The 15,941-nt window shown below is 31.8% G+C and overlaps 4 protein-coding genes across 4 annotated transcripts; 2 read left to right on the forward strand and 2 right to left on the reverse strand.

The window, feature by feature from the left end:
- Positions 1-1,659: 1,659 nt before the first annotated feature.
- On the reverse strand, positions 1,660-2,547 carry LOC101207880 (dCTP pyrophosphatase 1). Its single transcript, XM_004134010.3, has 2 exons — positions 2,267-2,547; positions 1,660-2,058 (listed from the first exon to the last, which is right to left on the reverse strand). The coding sequence occupies exons 1-2, from the start codon at positions 2,405-2,407 to the stop codon at positions 1,840-1,842; spliced, it is 360 nt and encodes a 119-aa protein (XP_004134058.1). The 5' UTR covers positions 2,408-2,547; the 3' UTR covers positions 1,660-1,839.
- Positions 2,548-6,070: 3,523 nt separating this feature from the next.
- Positions 6,071-8,139, forward strand: LOC105434410 (60S ribosomal protein L14-1). Its single transcript, XM_004134008.3, has 5 exons — positions 6,071-6,232; positions 6,366-6,467; positions 7,324-7,453; positions 7,558-7,670; positions 7,857-8,139. Exons 1-5 carry the CDS (start codon positions 6,230-6,232, stop codon positions 7,908-7,910), a joined length of 402 nt encoding a protein of 133 aa, XP_004134056.1. The 5' UTR covers positions 6,071-6,229; the 3' UTR covers positions 7,911-8,139.
- A 1,441-nt stretch (positions 8,140-9,580) lies between these two features.
- Positions 9,581-11,539, forward strand: LOC101207306 (60S ribosomal protein L14-2). Its single transcript, XM_004134007.3, has 5 exons — positions 9,581-9,733; positions 9,858-9,959; positions 10,646-10,775; positions 10,877-10,989; positions 11,244-11,539. The coding sequence occupies exons 1-5, from the start codon at positions 9,731-9,733 to the stop codon at positions 11,295-11,297; spliced, it is 402 nt and encodes a 133-aa protein (XP_004134055.1). The 5' UTR covers positions 9,581-9,730; the 3' UTR covers positions 11,298-11,539.
- A 304-nt stretch (positions 11,540-11,843) lies between these two features.
- On the reverse strand, positions 11,844-13,306 carry LOC101212041 (epsin-3). The gene is made up of 4 exons (XM_004134360.3): positions 13,196-13,306; positions 12,864-12,986; positions 12,499-12,660; positions 11,844-12,396 (listed from the first exon to the last, which is right to left on the reverse strand). The coding sequence occupies exons 1-4, from the start codon at positions 13,291-13,293 to the stop codon at positions 11,844-11,846; spliced, it is 936 nt and encodes a 311-aa protein (XP_004134408.1). The 5' UTR covers positions 13,294-13,306.
- Between the last annotated feature and the right edge of the window lie 2,635 nt (positions 13,307-15,941).

The following is a 15,941-nucleotide window of genomic DNA, read 5'->3' on the forward strand; positions in this document are numbered from 1 at the left end:
CCAAAAGGTGACAATGGTAATAACATACAAAATCCAGCAGACAAAATTAATTGGTCGACTACTCTCGAAATCTTTCAAATTGAAAAAAATAAAAAGAACTATAAAAAGATAGAAAAACTCAAAAGTTCGTGCCAGTGAATAATTCAATTCCTGGAGAGGGGAAATTAAGAAAGAGACATTTTCCAAATGCCTCGCTAGAATGTCCTCATCAATTGCATTATTTACTTTTGTACTCACCACTTTCGTGACTTTAAATTCGACCACAAATAAGATGACTAGTGGAATATCAAGAGAAAGTAGATTATCGAGGTTTTCAATATCTACTTGGACTTTTGGAACTTGATAAATCCTCTTGAGAAAACTCATGAAGCCTTAATAGAGATGCAAGATAGATTCTAGTGCGTTGTTACAAACCGTCGTCCACCTCAGCCATCCACAACAATCTATAGAATTTCAAGAAGCATCAACATTCTCTTCCATTAGTTTGATCGTGAGAGATACAATGAGACAACTCACTTAGCTTTCCCACTTGAGTAACTTGCAAAATAATTCGACCACACACGAGGTAAGTCCTCAATGAATAACACGTTTAACTTTACTTTTTGATTTTTCTATAGCAATGTTATTGCCCCATTGATATTGATAGTTTTTCCAATTATAACTCCACATACACCACATAATAGTAATGAGTTTGAAACAATCCACCTTCTCATGCTTATTCACCATTCACCTCCAAAGTTTAGATAGAGACAAGTCATCCCTAAAAATAAGTAAATAAAAGACCCAAAGTTATTGTGGGGGAAGATTCCAATTTTTGTTATGAACTAACAAGTCCTTAGGGTTAGGTTATATTTAAATGATTGGTTGTCTTATTACTAAACTTCTTGATATCTTCTACCAATTATTATACTATGCTTGAGAAATAACTTTAAAACATTTTTTAATGATAAATATAAGTTTTTTAGTACAATAAAACCACGAGAAGGGTATAAAATCTAATACTTCTAAGATGGAAGGTAATGTTAATTGTCGAAGTTCATTTTGACGATGTTTGGTGAATATGTTAGACAACAAAAAAATTTTAAAAAATGAAACGCAATTGAGAAACCAATTAACTAATATACTCAAGTTTTGCCTAATACCATCAATTTTTATCTTGTATATTGAATGTTCTGAGTTCAAGAGGGTTATATAAATGAATAAAAATGTTATGTTGAAAAAACTAATAGTGAGCTTGAGAATACAAAAAGCATATTTACAAAAAAACTTACAAAAATTGAAATTTACTACTATATATATACTAACAAAGTGCACATTATTTTTCAGTGATCAAGCAGTACAATGTTAGATAATCGTTGAAAATTTTGTAGTTTTGTATCCATATCTAACACATAAATGAGAGTCTCGTAAACATTTTTTTGCCAATTTAAAAAACCAAATTATTAATTAAATTATAGAGTATTTTACTTAAGTACAAAATATACATACTGTTTTTTAACTTCAACCATATATATATATATATATAATTTTTTTCTTTTTAAGTAGAGAGCTCTAGCAAGTTGAACAATATATTTAATTGGATAATATATACTTATATCCTAAAGTTTGATTGTCTCGGTTATTAAAAAGGTAAATAGATTTATGAAAATTGAGAAGAAGTTAGAGAAATGGTGGTACTGTCACATAAATATTTGCTTTTTTTTCTTTTAAGCTACAATACAAAAATGAAAAGAAAAAAAAGAAAAAAGGAAGGGTGGAGAGGAAATTAAGATGGGGAAATTATTTTTTTGTTCATAATAGAAAAGGTAAGGGGGGAAATTAATTAATTAAGTAGAGGAGTTAGGGGGTGGGGTATTTGATGGAGTTCTTAACAAGTTTCTTAGTAGCAGCATTAGCCAAATTGATTCCACAAATGTCAGCCAATCTGATGAGATAAAGCAACACATCAGAAAGTTCTTCACCAAGATGCTCTTTATCTGATTCCTCCCAATCTGCCAGTCCTTTCTCCACTTCTCCTCTCCATTGGAATATTTCTGATAACTCTCCTACTTCTCCTACCTGTTCATCATCATAATAATTCAATTCATTTTTTCCCTCTATATAATAATAATTTCAAAACATCTAGTAAGTTCATAAACCACAAATTTGGAGCACAAAATCAAAAGATGATTATAATTAAAAACTCTGTTTCATTGGAAAAACTTAAATGCTAATCAGTAATCAAGTGCAATTGAGAGATCAAAAGAGAGAAGAAAAGTAATTTGACCATGGCAAGGAGAAGGTTTCTAGGACTATGATACTTCTCCCAATTTCTGGCCTTGGCAAACTCCTCAAGCTTTAACGAGAGGTCCTTGAGGCTAATGTCGTCAACACCGACACCGACATCGACCTGCTTGCCCCCTCCCATGGCTGAGGTTGGGCTTGAGAAATATGTGTAAATGAGCAATGGGAGAAGGAGGAGAGGCGTTGGCTTTATAGGAAGAGAAAAATGGGAATGAAAATGTGTCTGTTATGGAAATTAAGGTTTATTTTGGTAACGTGAGGGGAAAAAAAAGAGAAAAGACAAGTGGGAAAAGCAAAATGACATTAGATTCCTCCATATGTGATATGCATGACTCAATGCTTGGTTAATATTCCATTTTTAACCTTTCATCTTTTTATCCCCACTATTTTTTCTTCTTTAATTAAAAAAAAAAAAATACTTCTTTCTAGGTAAATTTCAAAATTATATTTTTGTAAAATATGCGTTATTCTCACCTTTTTCTCGTGTGGTGAGAGGGAGATTATTGCTTTGTTTCTATTCTTGATTTTTTATGTTTAATTTCTATATCGTTTATATGTATTAAATTCTTACATTATTTTTAATTTCAATTTAAATTTTAATTAACTTTAATTTTTTTCTAAATAATTACCTTTTAAGTCATTGGTTTTTGCTCCTAATTTTATTATGATTTAATTTTTTATTTATTCACGTAAAAACTTCATTCAAGGGAATAATTTATAATTTTACTTACTCTTGTTTATGTATATTTTAATTTTGTGTAACTATTTTAGTACGGTTATTCCTTTTGTTTTTCATTCGAATCATCTATCTATTATCTAAATAGAAAAAAAGAGTATAATATAATTATAAAATCGAATTCAAACATGAAAAATGTGCATAAAACAACAAATTTCAAATTTCGGACCATGTGGGTAATTTTGATAGATTAAAGTAATATGAATGTGGGGATATTTTCGTAAATTGATTTCCCATAAAAAATTATTTATAAGAAATTAAATTGGCAAAAGTTTGAGAATATTTTTTAAAAATTGAATTGTTGTCCTTTATTTTTTTAATCTCGAATTTATGAAAATATGAGTTTTTGTTTTCCTGGATTTTGCAAATAAAATCTGGAAGATTTTTGTAAATTGAATATGTGCAATTTTATACCTTATTTGAAATGATATATTTAATTGTATGTATAGAAGGGACCAAATTAGGAAATTACATCCTGGTTCATGCTTAACATTTTCAAGGAGATACAAATTTTCATTTTTTTTTATATTTCAAAATTAGCACAAAGTTAAATTAAGATAGATACGAGTATTTTTCTATTTGAATTAGCCTTAAGTGTATTAAAATTGTAATTTATTTTTTTGTTTCATGTTAGATTTGTATTTATTTATGGACATGTTATTGTTTATTGATTATGCTCTCACAAACAAAATACGAGCCAAAACGAACATAAAGTATGAGTGTCTATGAAATAAATTGAAAATGGAAGAATATATGTAATAGCACTTAATCTCCGTGACCGACTCTAAATTCCTCCCTCCTAAATATACTTTAGTATAAAACAAAAAGTAAATAAATTGTTTTTCTTTATTCAAATTCCAAATGGGAATCGAACCTCTTTCTCTAAATTATATATTTTATTCGTTCTTAATAACAAAGGGTTGGTTTGAGATTTGCATAGAAACTATATATTATTCAATCTTAGTAACAGATAATATTTGTTCCATCCACTTTACAATTCATTGATTCTAGCCCACAACCATGGGTTATTTTTTTTATTTGGCAATCCTCTTCATATTACAATTCAAAATATTATTATATTTATCTCGTTAAAAAGTTCCATTCTGACTTACTTTGAATATATAAAAGAAAATAAAGAATTTTTTTAGTAAACAAGAATATCTTAACATTCCTGTAATGACTTTACCTAACACTTCTTTCATATCAAGTCAAGAAAGAATCGTTTTCCTATATCAAAATAATGTCAATCGACCAAGGAATAATCAAATTGCTATACACCCTATAGCTTTGTTTTTAATATAAATTTACATGGACAAAGTCAAGTAAACTAAAAAATAAAAATAAATTAACATTATCATTAACTGGTGATTAAATATTGTTTGTATATTATGTATGTCTTCCAAGGCTTGACTTTCCATTGGCCCAAGGCTAAACTTAATCTATGTGAGATATCTTCACACACCTATGGAGTCCAAGCCTAAACAACAGTCTGATGTACAAGTGAGTATAAAGAGTATATATAGTTCATCTACGCATAAATAACAACGGAAGATTTAAGGTTATAATGTGAAAATTTATTACTCTTCCTTTTGAGTTGTGGAATGATACTATTTATGTGGGCTATTTCTCACACACTTGCCTTATGGTTATTTGTAATGTCAATAGTGTCAGAGACATTTTCGACTCTTGAGGTTGCCAAATTATGTCACTAATTAGTCCAGATGCATCTCAATTTATTTCCTACTTATATATTCACCACGTCCACTAGCTTTCTCTCTTATCACTTGCAATCCCTATGTCTGTTCTTGATATCCTATGAATTGGATCTAGTCGTAGGTTGAGCTTTGTCTTGGACAACCCTCTAACACACATGTTATTGTACACTGTCATATGATTAATTTTGTTTAACTAACATGAACTTTAGTTATTAAGACCAAAAGAATATATGATATATTTACATTAAGGATCATCTTTGAAAATAAAATGTTATTGTTTAGGTTTCTCTCTTGAATACAAATAAGTGCCCACAAATTAACTTCCACACATAGACAATGAACAATTCAATTAAATAATTGTTTTTCTTTTAAAGTTATTTGAACAAAAACTTGGAAGTTTATAAACTAATTTTGTAATTTAACTTGTACATCTAAAAAAAACTAAGTTTGATCATTGTACTTTTCCATTTATTCACTTTTAATTAGTTTATAATTTTTATTAAGTTTATTTTGATATATTTTTTTAGATGGTCTATTTTGATTCTTTGAAATATAAGATTGGTTCAATTTTAGTGTTACAAACTTAAAATGTATGCCAATAAAAGCATAGACAAGTTGTAATAAACGTGCATTACCTCCCTGTTCATACTTATTTATTGTACTAGTTTGTTTTTAGAAAAAGTAGTGTCATTATAAAGTTTAAAAGATTCAAATATATACTATTTTTTATAGAAATAATAATGAAATTAACCCAAAAGATTTCTTCTCTCAACATTATACCATGGAAGGATCATGCGTTCAAAAACAAACGTTCATGCTATTGATATTAGGGTCGAAAGTATTGATGTCGATCGAAATAAAGAGGTTCTAATTATGTGAAAATATTGATGATAATTTTGAAAACTTTGTAGAAATTGATGAAAATTGTTATAATTAGTCAATGTAACGTTAATAATTTTTAATTATAATTTTATATAAAGCAAGATAATTTAAATGGACGTTTGAAAAAAATAGCAAAAAAATTTATGATAATAGAACCTATATCCAAATTACAAAAGTAGTAAATTTAAAAACCTATAACTTTTTTTATAGCAATCTGATAGCGGTATGATATCACTTCACGATATAAAAAAAAGTGTCGTAATTTTTTTTTAGTAATATTTTTACGGTCAGGATGTTATTTCCCTCATTTAAATGTGTACTATAAATATTTGTGTACAACATAAAAGGATGTAAAAATTATGTAAGTTTCAATTTTTGAAGTGAAATAATATGAAAATCTAACGACGTGAAAATTTTATATATAGATTGATAGATACTTACAATTTACAACATGGGGGACAAAGTCGTAAATTTGGAGTTAAAAGACAATCGACTTTTCTATGGAAAGGATTATTTGGATCTACAAGAGAACAATAAACCCTAGTTTTCGCATTGCGACTGTATAGTCTTCTTTCTTCTCTCGCCCCTCTCTCAAACCCTTCACACACCGAACATGGTAAGCATTCACCTTCACAGTTTATCTCTTTCTAACTACCAATCTACATCGTCTTTTGCTATAATGTCCTGCCATTCTTTTTTGTTTTCTGCGAATCGTGTCTGATTTTTGTGTTCTTTTATGATTTCCATAGCCTTTCAAGAGGTTCGTTGAGATCGGGAGAGTCGCTCTCGTTAACTATGGCGAAGACTACGGAAAGCTTGTCGTCATTGTCGATGTTATTGACCAGAACAGAGTATGTTTCTTTCTCCTATTACTTGTGGTTTTTTATTCAAGGTTTACTAGTTTTCATTTTGCATTAGAAACTTTCTCTTTTACTATTGTTATTCTTGTACTGTAGATTAGATTTCCCTGAGTTTGATGTTTACACCATGACCCGAAGATATGCCTCTCATTATTTAGTTTATTATAATGATCTAAACGTTTACGAAAACCATTCTATAGCTTAATTTTGAAGTGTGGTGACTGTTGAAACAATTTAGGGCATTTCTTATTCATCTTCACGTTTATTAAGTGGGTCTTTAGGTAGCTTTTGTTGATTCGTTAGTGGGTTGAGGATACAACTTGTAACTGATAGATGGTTACCTTGAAGGCTGAATGTGTTTTCTTTGACTGATTCTCTTCCAACCCAAAGGGATGTTTGGCTTATAGTTGTATTTATGATTGTTTGAGGATCATATGATTTTTAATTTTTTTTTTTTAGGGCTTCCCTTGAGCTTACAAGGCAGATAAATGACCTATTGGTTGTTTGTAGTAGACCTTGATTCTTGTCTCATGGGAAGTGTTGTATTTTTCTCTCCCAAGTTTCCATCTAAATGTAATTAGAGAATATACCCTCGACCTATTCTCTTTTGGATAAGAAAGGATTTGAATGGAATTTGTTTATGTATCTGTTTTTTTTTTTGTTGAAATTTGGTGGTCACGAAGTTTTAGTTTCAATATTTAATTAGTTGCTACCAACACGAGCACAGCCTTGTGGGGTTAAGGGATCTATACCTCCTCTGCTAAGTTGGAGGTACAAATCTCCCACCTCATTCTCACAAAAAGCTTTTACGAGTTGCTCATTCTATTTATTTTTGTTCATGCTACAGGCTTTGGTTGATGCTCCTGATATGGTTAGGTCCCAAATGAACTTTAAGAGACTTTCTCTTACTGACATTAAAATTGACATTAAGAGAGTCCCTCGGAAGAAGGAACTCATTGAAGCTATGAAGGCTGGCGGTATGCATTTCAACTTATTTCACGTTTTAATACCTCCTCTCTACCTTGGTGTTGTTTTTGTTTGTTTAAAGTTTAAACCTAACCCATTATTTTGATCATGTCAGATGTTCAAAAAAAGTGGGAGGATAGCTCTTGGGGTAGAAAATTGCTTGTCAAGAAAAGGAGGGCAGCCCTGAATGATTTTGATAGGTTCAAGCTAATGTTGGCCAAGATAAAGGTCAGTAACACTTCCCATTGCATATTCTGTTTACCTTTTTCATATCCATCATTGTGTGTAAGAGTTATAAACCTTAAGGATATTCAATAGAAACCTGACTTAATCATCTGGAAGGAATCTTTTTTGTTTCTATCGTTTCTCATGTGCTTGATTTGTAGCAACTCACTACTTACAATCTTTTTGCAGAGAGCTGGATTGGTCAGGCAAGAGCTTTCGAAGCTGAAGAAGAGCCAATCTTAGAAGTGCATTTTGTTTAGAGCTTCAAATTTTGTTAGAGAACAATTTACCAGGTGTGGTTTGTTATCCCTTTTGTTTCTCAAATTCTTGAGACTGGGGGCTGTATCTGAATGCATGGAATTTTGGACATCAAGTGTAGCGAGTTTTTCCTAATGTGCCAACATTAATCGAATTAAATTAAAAATACATGCTTGAACCTGGTAGTTTTTCCCCTGCTAAAGTGTTTAATTCAGTTTTTTGAACCACTTTTTATGGCCATTGGCCTTTGTGTCTTTACAAGCCCAACTTGAGATTTTGGCTGGTTTTTCTCACTTTACTCTTGGGATCGAGTAGACTAGTAGCATTCTTCGATGAGTGGCACCACCGAAAGTTGCAATTTTTTATATTAACATTGCTTACAGGAATGATGTTCTCTTTAACCACTCCTTCCCAGTCGTGGCTTTGAAGGCCTTCGTTTGTGAATAATGGTTTGTCATGTGTAGTTAATTCACAAGATACAAGGGCAAAAATCTGTCAGGAGTTGTGATAGATTTTTATTAAGCAATTCCTCACATTGATGCAATGAAAAAGCAATCCTTAGTGTTCAACAATCAGATTGGCCTTTTGAGACAGGTTATGTTCTAGAGTCTTGGACACATTGTATACATATTTTATTTAACTTGTGTAAATAAAGGGTATATTTTGAAATTAATTACATATATTGTTTACTAATTCTTTTTATATATGAATCTAAATAAATTTCAAATGATAAAATTATGTCAATTTGTATTAGACTACTACTGTTGCAGCGTGTACAACTTTTTGTTATGAACTAATATGAATCAAAGTTGTCAAACCCGTTTTATTTCTAATGAGGCCTACCTATTAAGGAGTGATTACTATATTTATTTCTAATGAGTCTTGCCTATTAAGGAGTAATATATTTCTAATGAGTCCTGCCTATTAAGGAGTGATTACTATATTTTAAAGTTATTGTAGTCTTTCAATTATTTGCAAAGCGTAAATTAAAGTTATTGTAGTCTTTCAATTATTTGCAAAGCGTAAATTATTTAGTTATATTATAATAATAAGTCAATAAAAAAACTGATGTTTGTTTTAAAATAGTTTTGATTGTAGCTTTTAAGGACTTTTAAAGAGGTGGATATTATAATTTGTCACATAGAGTCCCTTCAATCGACGAGGCTGCCTATCGAACTAGGATGAGAATGAAAAGAGATCAAGAATACTAAACAACGTCTATATTGTTCATTACCTACTTATATCTTTCTCATAGTTTGAAGGTGAAATATCTACTACTCTGATGTGGAATAAGGATTGAGATGTCTGAGTAAGTAAAAAGAGAAAGTGGCAAAGAACCCACGTAGCAGTGCCCTATCAAGTGAAGACATATGAGATTTAACCTCTCATGCTCTAGCCGAATCCATAGAAGATAAATAAAAATAAAACTATAGTTGAAAATTAATTTCTAAACTACCAAAATCATCTAACAAACCAATTATTGTTTTCATGAATACTCTCAAATTTCAAGTTACAGAATTACATTTCAAATCAAACACACTTTTAGTTTTCTCAAAAAAAGAAAAAAAAAGTATTATAAATTTATAATATCCTTAGAACGATCATTTTATAAAAAAAAAAATGAAAAGAAATAATTGAGGGCCATGGGGGCTAAATCGTAAATAAGTTAAACAGTCGGTTTTTCCGTCGAAAGGATTATTTGGATCTACGTGGGAATAATAAACCCTAGTTTCGAGTTTCGACATTGGCGCTCTAAAATCTTCTTTCTTCTCTCGCCCCTCGCTGAAACTCATCTCACACCGAACATGGTAAGCATTCACCTCCATAGTTTCTCTCTTTCTAGCTACGAATTTATAGCATTTGTTGGTATAATTTTCTTCCTTTGATTTCTTTTCTTCTTCTGAATTTTATCTTCTTTCATTGCTTCTGCAGCCGTTCAAGAGATACGTTGAGATCGGAAGAGTCGCTCTCGTCAACTACGGCGAAGACTATGGAAAGCTTGTCGTCATTGTCGATGTTATCGACCAGAACAGAGTATGTTTCTTTTTCTTGCTATTTGTGGTTTTCATCGACGATTGCTTTTAATTCCTACACATTAGGAAGTTCCGGGATGTTTCACTCTTGTTATAGATTCATTTCTCCTGAATTTGAAGTTTACATTAGGATCTTAAAATATGCTTCTCAATTTCCTGTTATTTATCATTATGTAAATCACTCCTCAGCTTCTTCAACCGCGTCTACTTGTAGTGGTAATTGTTGATGTAAACTATAACATCGATTATTTAACTTCCGATTCGTTGAGTAGGTCGTTCTCGTTGTTTGGATATTATTGATCGTTAGAGTGGTTGCCTGTGCAAACTATGATATTCTCCGACGTCCTCCACCAGCTTAAAAAATGGATTTTTAGTTAATTTTTACTGTTTCTTCTACTTCCCATGAATTACAAATTCAGATTCATGTCACACAATCTTTGTGAAACTTTGAAGCTTGCAGTCTGATGGGAACTTTTTTTTTTCTTTCAACTGAATTTTATTCTGCAATATCAGTGTTTATTGGTTGAGAAAGAGTATCTGGATGAAATTATCATTTGTGTCCACAGTTTTGTTTTTAGTTTTGTATGTTTCGTTATCATTTCCTGGTGTATGTGTATCGGTTTTATTTTCTATTAGATTTTATTTGTTGTTCATTCTATGCATATTTTTCTATGCTACCACATACAGGCTTTGGTGGATGCTCCTGATATGGTCAGATCTCAAATGAACTTCAAGAGACTTTCTCTCACTGACATTAAAATTGACATTAAGAGAGTCCCTAGGAAGAAGGAACTCATGGAAGCTATGAAGGCTGCTGGTACCCTTCTTAACTTAATTCTCACTTATATAATCCTCATCACACCTGTGTTTCTTGTTTTTGTTTGTTCTAAGTTTAACCTATTGTTTTGATCATGTCAGATGTTCAGAAAAAGTGGGAGGATAGCTCTTGGGGAAGAAAGTTACTCGTGAAACAAAGAAGGGCATCACTTAATGATTTCGATAGGTTCAAACTTATGCTGGCTAAGATAAAGGTCAGTGACAATGTGATTCAATCTGTAGTTTGTTGCTTTCTTTTGTTTGTTCTTTTACCATTTCTTATGCATTGACACATGAAAAAGTGCAAAAGAAGTTATTTTAAATTTGCATGAAAGAGAGTGAGAGAAGTTTTGTTTAATTTGTCATTAAAAATTAATTTTCTATTTTATTGTTTCTTGCTATTTGTTTGATGATTACTCAATGATATGGATCAGCATTGTTTATTTATTTATTTATTTTTCCTTTGCAGAGAGCCGGATTGGTGAGGCAAGAACTTGCTAAGCTGAAAAAGAGTGCATCTTAGAAAGTGTGTTTCTTAAGCTTCAAATTTTGTTATGAGTTAAAGTTATCAGTTTTGGATTGTTCTCTCTTGTTTCTTTAGCCTTCAGGAGGCCGCGTTTGTTTTGAGGTCGATGGATTCTGGCATACAGTGTTGTGAGTTTTTTCTTAACTTTTTTCACAAGATATCCACACTACTCCAATTAAGCATTAATCTGAATCTGTTGATGTTTCTCTGCTTAATTTTTTAATTTGATTTCTGTGCCACCAGATTTGGTTTTTGTTTTCTGAATTTTATGTCTGACTTCCCTTGAGTGCCAATGCCGACGAAATATTTGGTACAGTAGTCATGCTACAAAATGCAATATTGTTTGCTATTTATACATCTGAATATGTGATTTCAAGTATGGCGTCATGGCTAAGCCTGCTTCATTTGGTTTTAACTTTTACCAAAAGTACTATCCTCTACAAAGGATATCCCATTTAGAAACATTTCGTTGCTAACGAAATCTTAGTGCAGTATCGTAGTCTCATTTCTACATTCATTGCATTTGTTAGAAACTCTTCTATATCATTCATCGCATTTATTAGAAGCTCTTCGAAATCCTGCTCTCGCTGGATGGTTAGGACTCAAAGCCGCGAGCTTTGAGCAAACTCCACCTAGAAAACTTGCTGGTTTCTCTTCCTCATCCTCAGGTTCAATTAGACAACCATCCTCTTCGATTGGGGGGCAGTCCCAAAGGTGTTTTCCATTGGTATTGAATTTGCTTGCAGGAGAGTTTTTGTCATTTCCCGTTCCTTTCCAAATATGCCTCTCAATGGCTTCCTCCGGGTATGAGAAGTTTTCAAATTTGTTTTCCCCGTGTAAATCACTCCACGCGGGGCTCGTAATTGTAGAATATGAATCAAATGATGAAGTTCTTGATGAACCGTATGAAAAGCTGGGTGAGAAGTTTGGTGAGAATGTTGATGACGACGAAGACGGGGATGAACTACTTCCAAATCCTTGAATTTCTCTTGTTATTTTCAGAGCTCTCAAACGTGATTCTTGTAAGATCTGGCCACCTTTCAGAAGTTGTAGTATCTTTTGTGACTTTTGGTGCATGATCTCACCCCAGTTAAACCTATCAATCACACCATTAGAAATCTAATCAATTATCTCTCAAGTAAAAGCCTTTCTTAGAACTTGGGTGCAACTCTGATTTTGATTAAAATCAATTTAGTACCCCCTTTCATCTATGTGTTTAAAAGTTCCAAGTTCTTCGATGATATATGAATCACACTTGAATTCGTCGGCTATTTCTTCTGGTCCGTGGGTTAACAAAAACTCAAGGAGTACCAGTGATTTGTAGGATTGTTTCCACTGCTTCCACTCAATGTTATGTAGCCTTGCAATTTACAAAAGTAAATAAATAAATAAAACAAATTTGTGACAACTTTCGATTGAGCCAACATGATAATGCATTGCAGGATGTAGTGGAGTGCTCTATGACGTAAGTGAAATGTTAGTTGTCATTAATTGTATAGGATGAACATAATTTCTTATTATTGAGCCATCTATATAAAAATCTTGAATGTTAATTATACTCACCGATTGTGAAGGACATCGACAATTCTCCAATAATCATCTACCTCAAAGGATGCCTCAGCTATTGTTGTCATTGTTTTAGCATCAGGGCTACATGGATCTTTGTTTGTAGCTTCCTCTGCCAACCTTGAGAAACAGATGAAAATAGAACACCAATTCTTAATCTAATTTTTTCTATGGCTGTGTGTTCATCAAAATTCTATATGTTCTTCGATACCAAATTATTCATTGGATATTCAACAATATAAGTGGATGAATATATCCATATAATTTGACATTCGGAAATAGTAAAGGAAATTTAAACGGAACAAACAAAAAAGGGGGGAAATGCTTACAATTCTGCCGGAGTAACATCAGTAAAAACAAGCCTGGCTACTTTGAATCTCTCGTGTAGGAAAGAAGAAGCTTGTTTCTTGAACTGATCAAGGGACATTCTTCGATCGAACTCCAATTTCTCTTTTCTTTTTTTAAGAAAAGTTATGAATTCGTGAATTATATATACGAGATGTTATTCTATGGACACCCTTGAGTGTAGGTAAGAAATTTGATGCAAAGATTCTCTAATTTTAGAAATTATACATGACTTGTTTTAGTCCCCAATCCTTCTATGTCTCTATATTTAGGCGGAGAAAAGAGCACCACCAAATTGAAGTGGACTTCAAATTCAATTCCTACACACACATACGTATGTACTTATAAGAACCTTCCAGCATTTTAGACATCACCATTCATTTTATTTCATTTGTTAATTAGATTAGTTTTGGCAAGGATATAATTCTATAGATAGTAAAGTCTGTTATAAGTTTTGCAATTAATTCAAACATTACCCTTCAGACCTTAACTCATTTCTATGTTCTAACAATATTTGGTTCGTACTAAGAAAACAAAATTTGAATGGTAGATATATACCTATTATAATAATCTATACGTATACTTATTGTTTTTATTTATCCATATATATATACTATGTTACTAATCATTTCATATGATGCCATGTTACCTTTTCTAAAGAAAAAGGCTTTTGTCGGTAGTGACAATAGTGAGTGGCGTTCTATTTGTAACGCCTAAAGCATTAAATTGTATCATCCTTATAAGGAAATGCAAATCGACAAACTATATATGTATAAAGGCAAAGTGAAAATTTAGGTTAATATGAATTTGAATTCAAAGAACAATTTTAGAATTATTGTTTCATATCGTTTGGTATGTTAATAAATATTATATCCAGAATAAGAATCTCAACAAATTTGAGTTGTATTTTTTTGTTAATTGTGTGAGTTTGATAAATAAGTTGTTGAAACATGAGATACTACACTTGTAGTCTTAAATGCTTATATATATTTATATATATATTAATGAGCTATTATGTACAATTAGCCATTTATAAGCTCATTTAATTTCTTATGGCCTATAAGATGTGCGATTATTAAAATAAAATTTTCATTTTTTAAAAAGTAGAAATATCAAAATAAATCAAAATTTAAATTATAAGGACTAAGATGCAAATTGAGAAAACATGTGGAACAAAATAAATATTGAAACTAAGCATAACCAAAATAAATTAAAACTATGAAAGTAAGAGTTAAATCTTATTTTATAATATTTGAAATTTGCATATAAGTATGTGGTAAATAAAAGAAACACAACTGAACTCATTAATAACAACATTTTTTACTTACTTTTCTACGAAGTTGCCTTCTATTGATTTCTTTATATGTACTTTTAAAGATTAATAATAATAAAGATCTTATTTTTTTTCTCTTTTTCTTTTTCACAATTTTAATCAATAATGCTCAAAAAGTGCAAAATGAAAATATATATATTAATGGAAGATAAACATTTTAGTTAAAAAAAAATTATTAACTTAAAAGAAAAAAACTACATGAACTTTTCTTCTTCATAAAAAAAGTAAACTTCTTTAGAGACTCAGTGTCAAATCCAAGCCTTCTGAATCATCAGAGCTACAATCATTCTCCTCACTGTTTAGATCTATCACATCTTGGGGTGGCTGCTCTTCTGACGCCGGCTGGCCACCAACTTCCCTCACTCCGCCATTATTCCATTGGACTTGGTTTCCCTGCCTCCTATGCCCTGCCACAGCCTGATTCTGTTGAAAGTTCATTCTATTGGCGGTGCTGGTGCGCGGCAGAGGCGGCGGTTGAGCCAACAATGGATGGAGCGGAAGAAAGTGAGCCATATCAATGGCGGCGCCTGAATAGCTTCTCAAAGACGGCGGCATCGTCAAATAATCGTTAAGCGTCATTTGGGGTTCTCGAGAAGCAGAGGCTTGGCCATGGAAATAATTGGACCATAACGGCGGCCGTTGAGAGATACCGGAGGAAGGATTAGAGTGGCCTCTAAAAGAAGCAAGCTCATTCTGCAAGAAATGGTAATTGTAATGATGATTAAGAGCTTCAGAGCCAAAAATGACTTGGCCACAGAGCCCACAAGGGGCACCAAAAATTGTGTTTTTTCGGCGGGACGGCCTGCCGGAAGACTCGCTGGAGGTGAACAACATGTTGTTGAGTGATGGGTTGGAGCTTGATTCACCAAAGGAGGAAGAATTCCTTGGAAAAGACAAAGAAGGAGAGAAGGATGTGAGGAAAAACAGAGCAAAGAGAGGAGGTTGAAGGAGGAAGGGCATGGTAAAAATGGGGAATAGAGATGGTGAGAAATGAGGAAGAATTATAAAGGGCAACGAAAAAGCCTAATTTTAATTTATTGCATATGTGGAGGAGGAGGTAACCTATTGAATTGAGACACCTATGCTACCAAAGATGGACACTTTCATTCTTCTGCTACCGCTAGATTACCTCTCCCTCGACTAATCTTATAAGATAATCGACTAAGTTTACAAGATAAAATCTTTTTGCTCGTACCCTTCATTTTAATTATCAAGTTTTTATCATTTTTTTAAATTATTGTTTCTTTTCCTTTTGAGTACATTGAGTTGGAGAATCACGTTAAAGACATGTAATTGTTAGTAAAATTATAGTTGAGTTATGTTCACTTTGACTTTTTGACTATTATTAATATTTCTAGTATTATATGGCATACACATCCTTTTAGATTATGCAATAC

This window comes from Cucumis sativus, chromosome 3 (genome assembly GCF_000004075.3).
Source record: "Cucumis sativus cultivar 9930 chromosome 3, Cucumber_9930_V3, whole genome shotgun sequence".
Taxonomy (NCBI): Eukaryota; Viridiplantae; Streptophyta; class Magnoliopsida; order Cucurbitales; family Cucurbitaceae; genus Cucumis; species Cucumis sativus.

Bases quoted from the DNA above. Each gene is read 5' to 3' on its own strand.
- LOC101207880 (XM_004134010.3), bottom strand. From the start codon at position 2,407: ATGGGAGGGGGCAAGCAGGTCGATGTCGGTGTCGGTGTTGACGACATT. The intron at 2,059-2,266 runs GTCAAATTACTT...GATGATGAACAG, and splicing joins GAAACCTTCTCCTTGCCATG to GTAGGAGAAGTAGGAGAGTT.
- LOC105434410 (XM_004134008.3), top strand. The intron at 6,468-7,323 runs GTATGTTTCTTT...TTCATGCTACAG, and splicing joins ATGTTATTGACCAGAACAGA to GCTTTGGTTGATGCTCCTGA. The intron at 7,454-7,557 runs GTATGCATTTCA...TGATCATGTCAG, and splicing joins TGAAGCTATGAAGGCTGGCG to ATGTTCAAAAAAAGTGGGAG.
- LOC101207306 (XM_004134007.3), top strand. The intron at 10,776-10,876 runs GTACCCTTCTTA...TGATCATGTCAG, and splicing joins GGAAGCTATGAAGGCTGCTG to ATGTTCAGAAAAAGTGGGAG. The intron at 10,990-11,243 runs GTCAGTGACAAT...TTTCCTTTGCAG, and splicing joins TTATGCTGGCTAAGATAAAG to AGAGCCGGATTGGTGAGGCA.
- LOC101212041 (XM_004134360.3), bottom strand. From the start codon at position 13,293: ATGTCCCTTGATCAGTTCAAGAAACAAGCTTCTTCTTTCCTACACGAG. The intron at 12,987-13,195 runs GTAAGCATTTCC...CTGTTTCTCAAG, and splicing joins GATGTTACTCCGGCAGAATT to GTTGGCAGAGGAAGCTACAA. The intron at 12,397-12,498 runs GTACTAAATTGA...TGTGATTGATAG, and splicing joins AAACACATAGATGAAAGGGG to GTTTAACTGGGGTGAGATCA.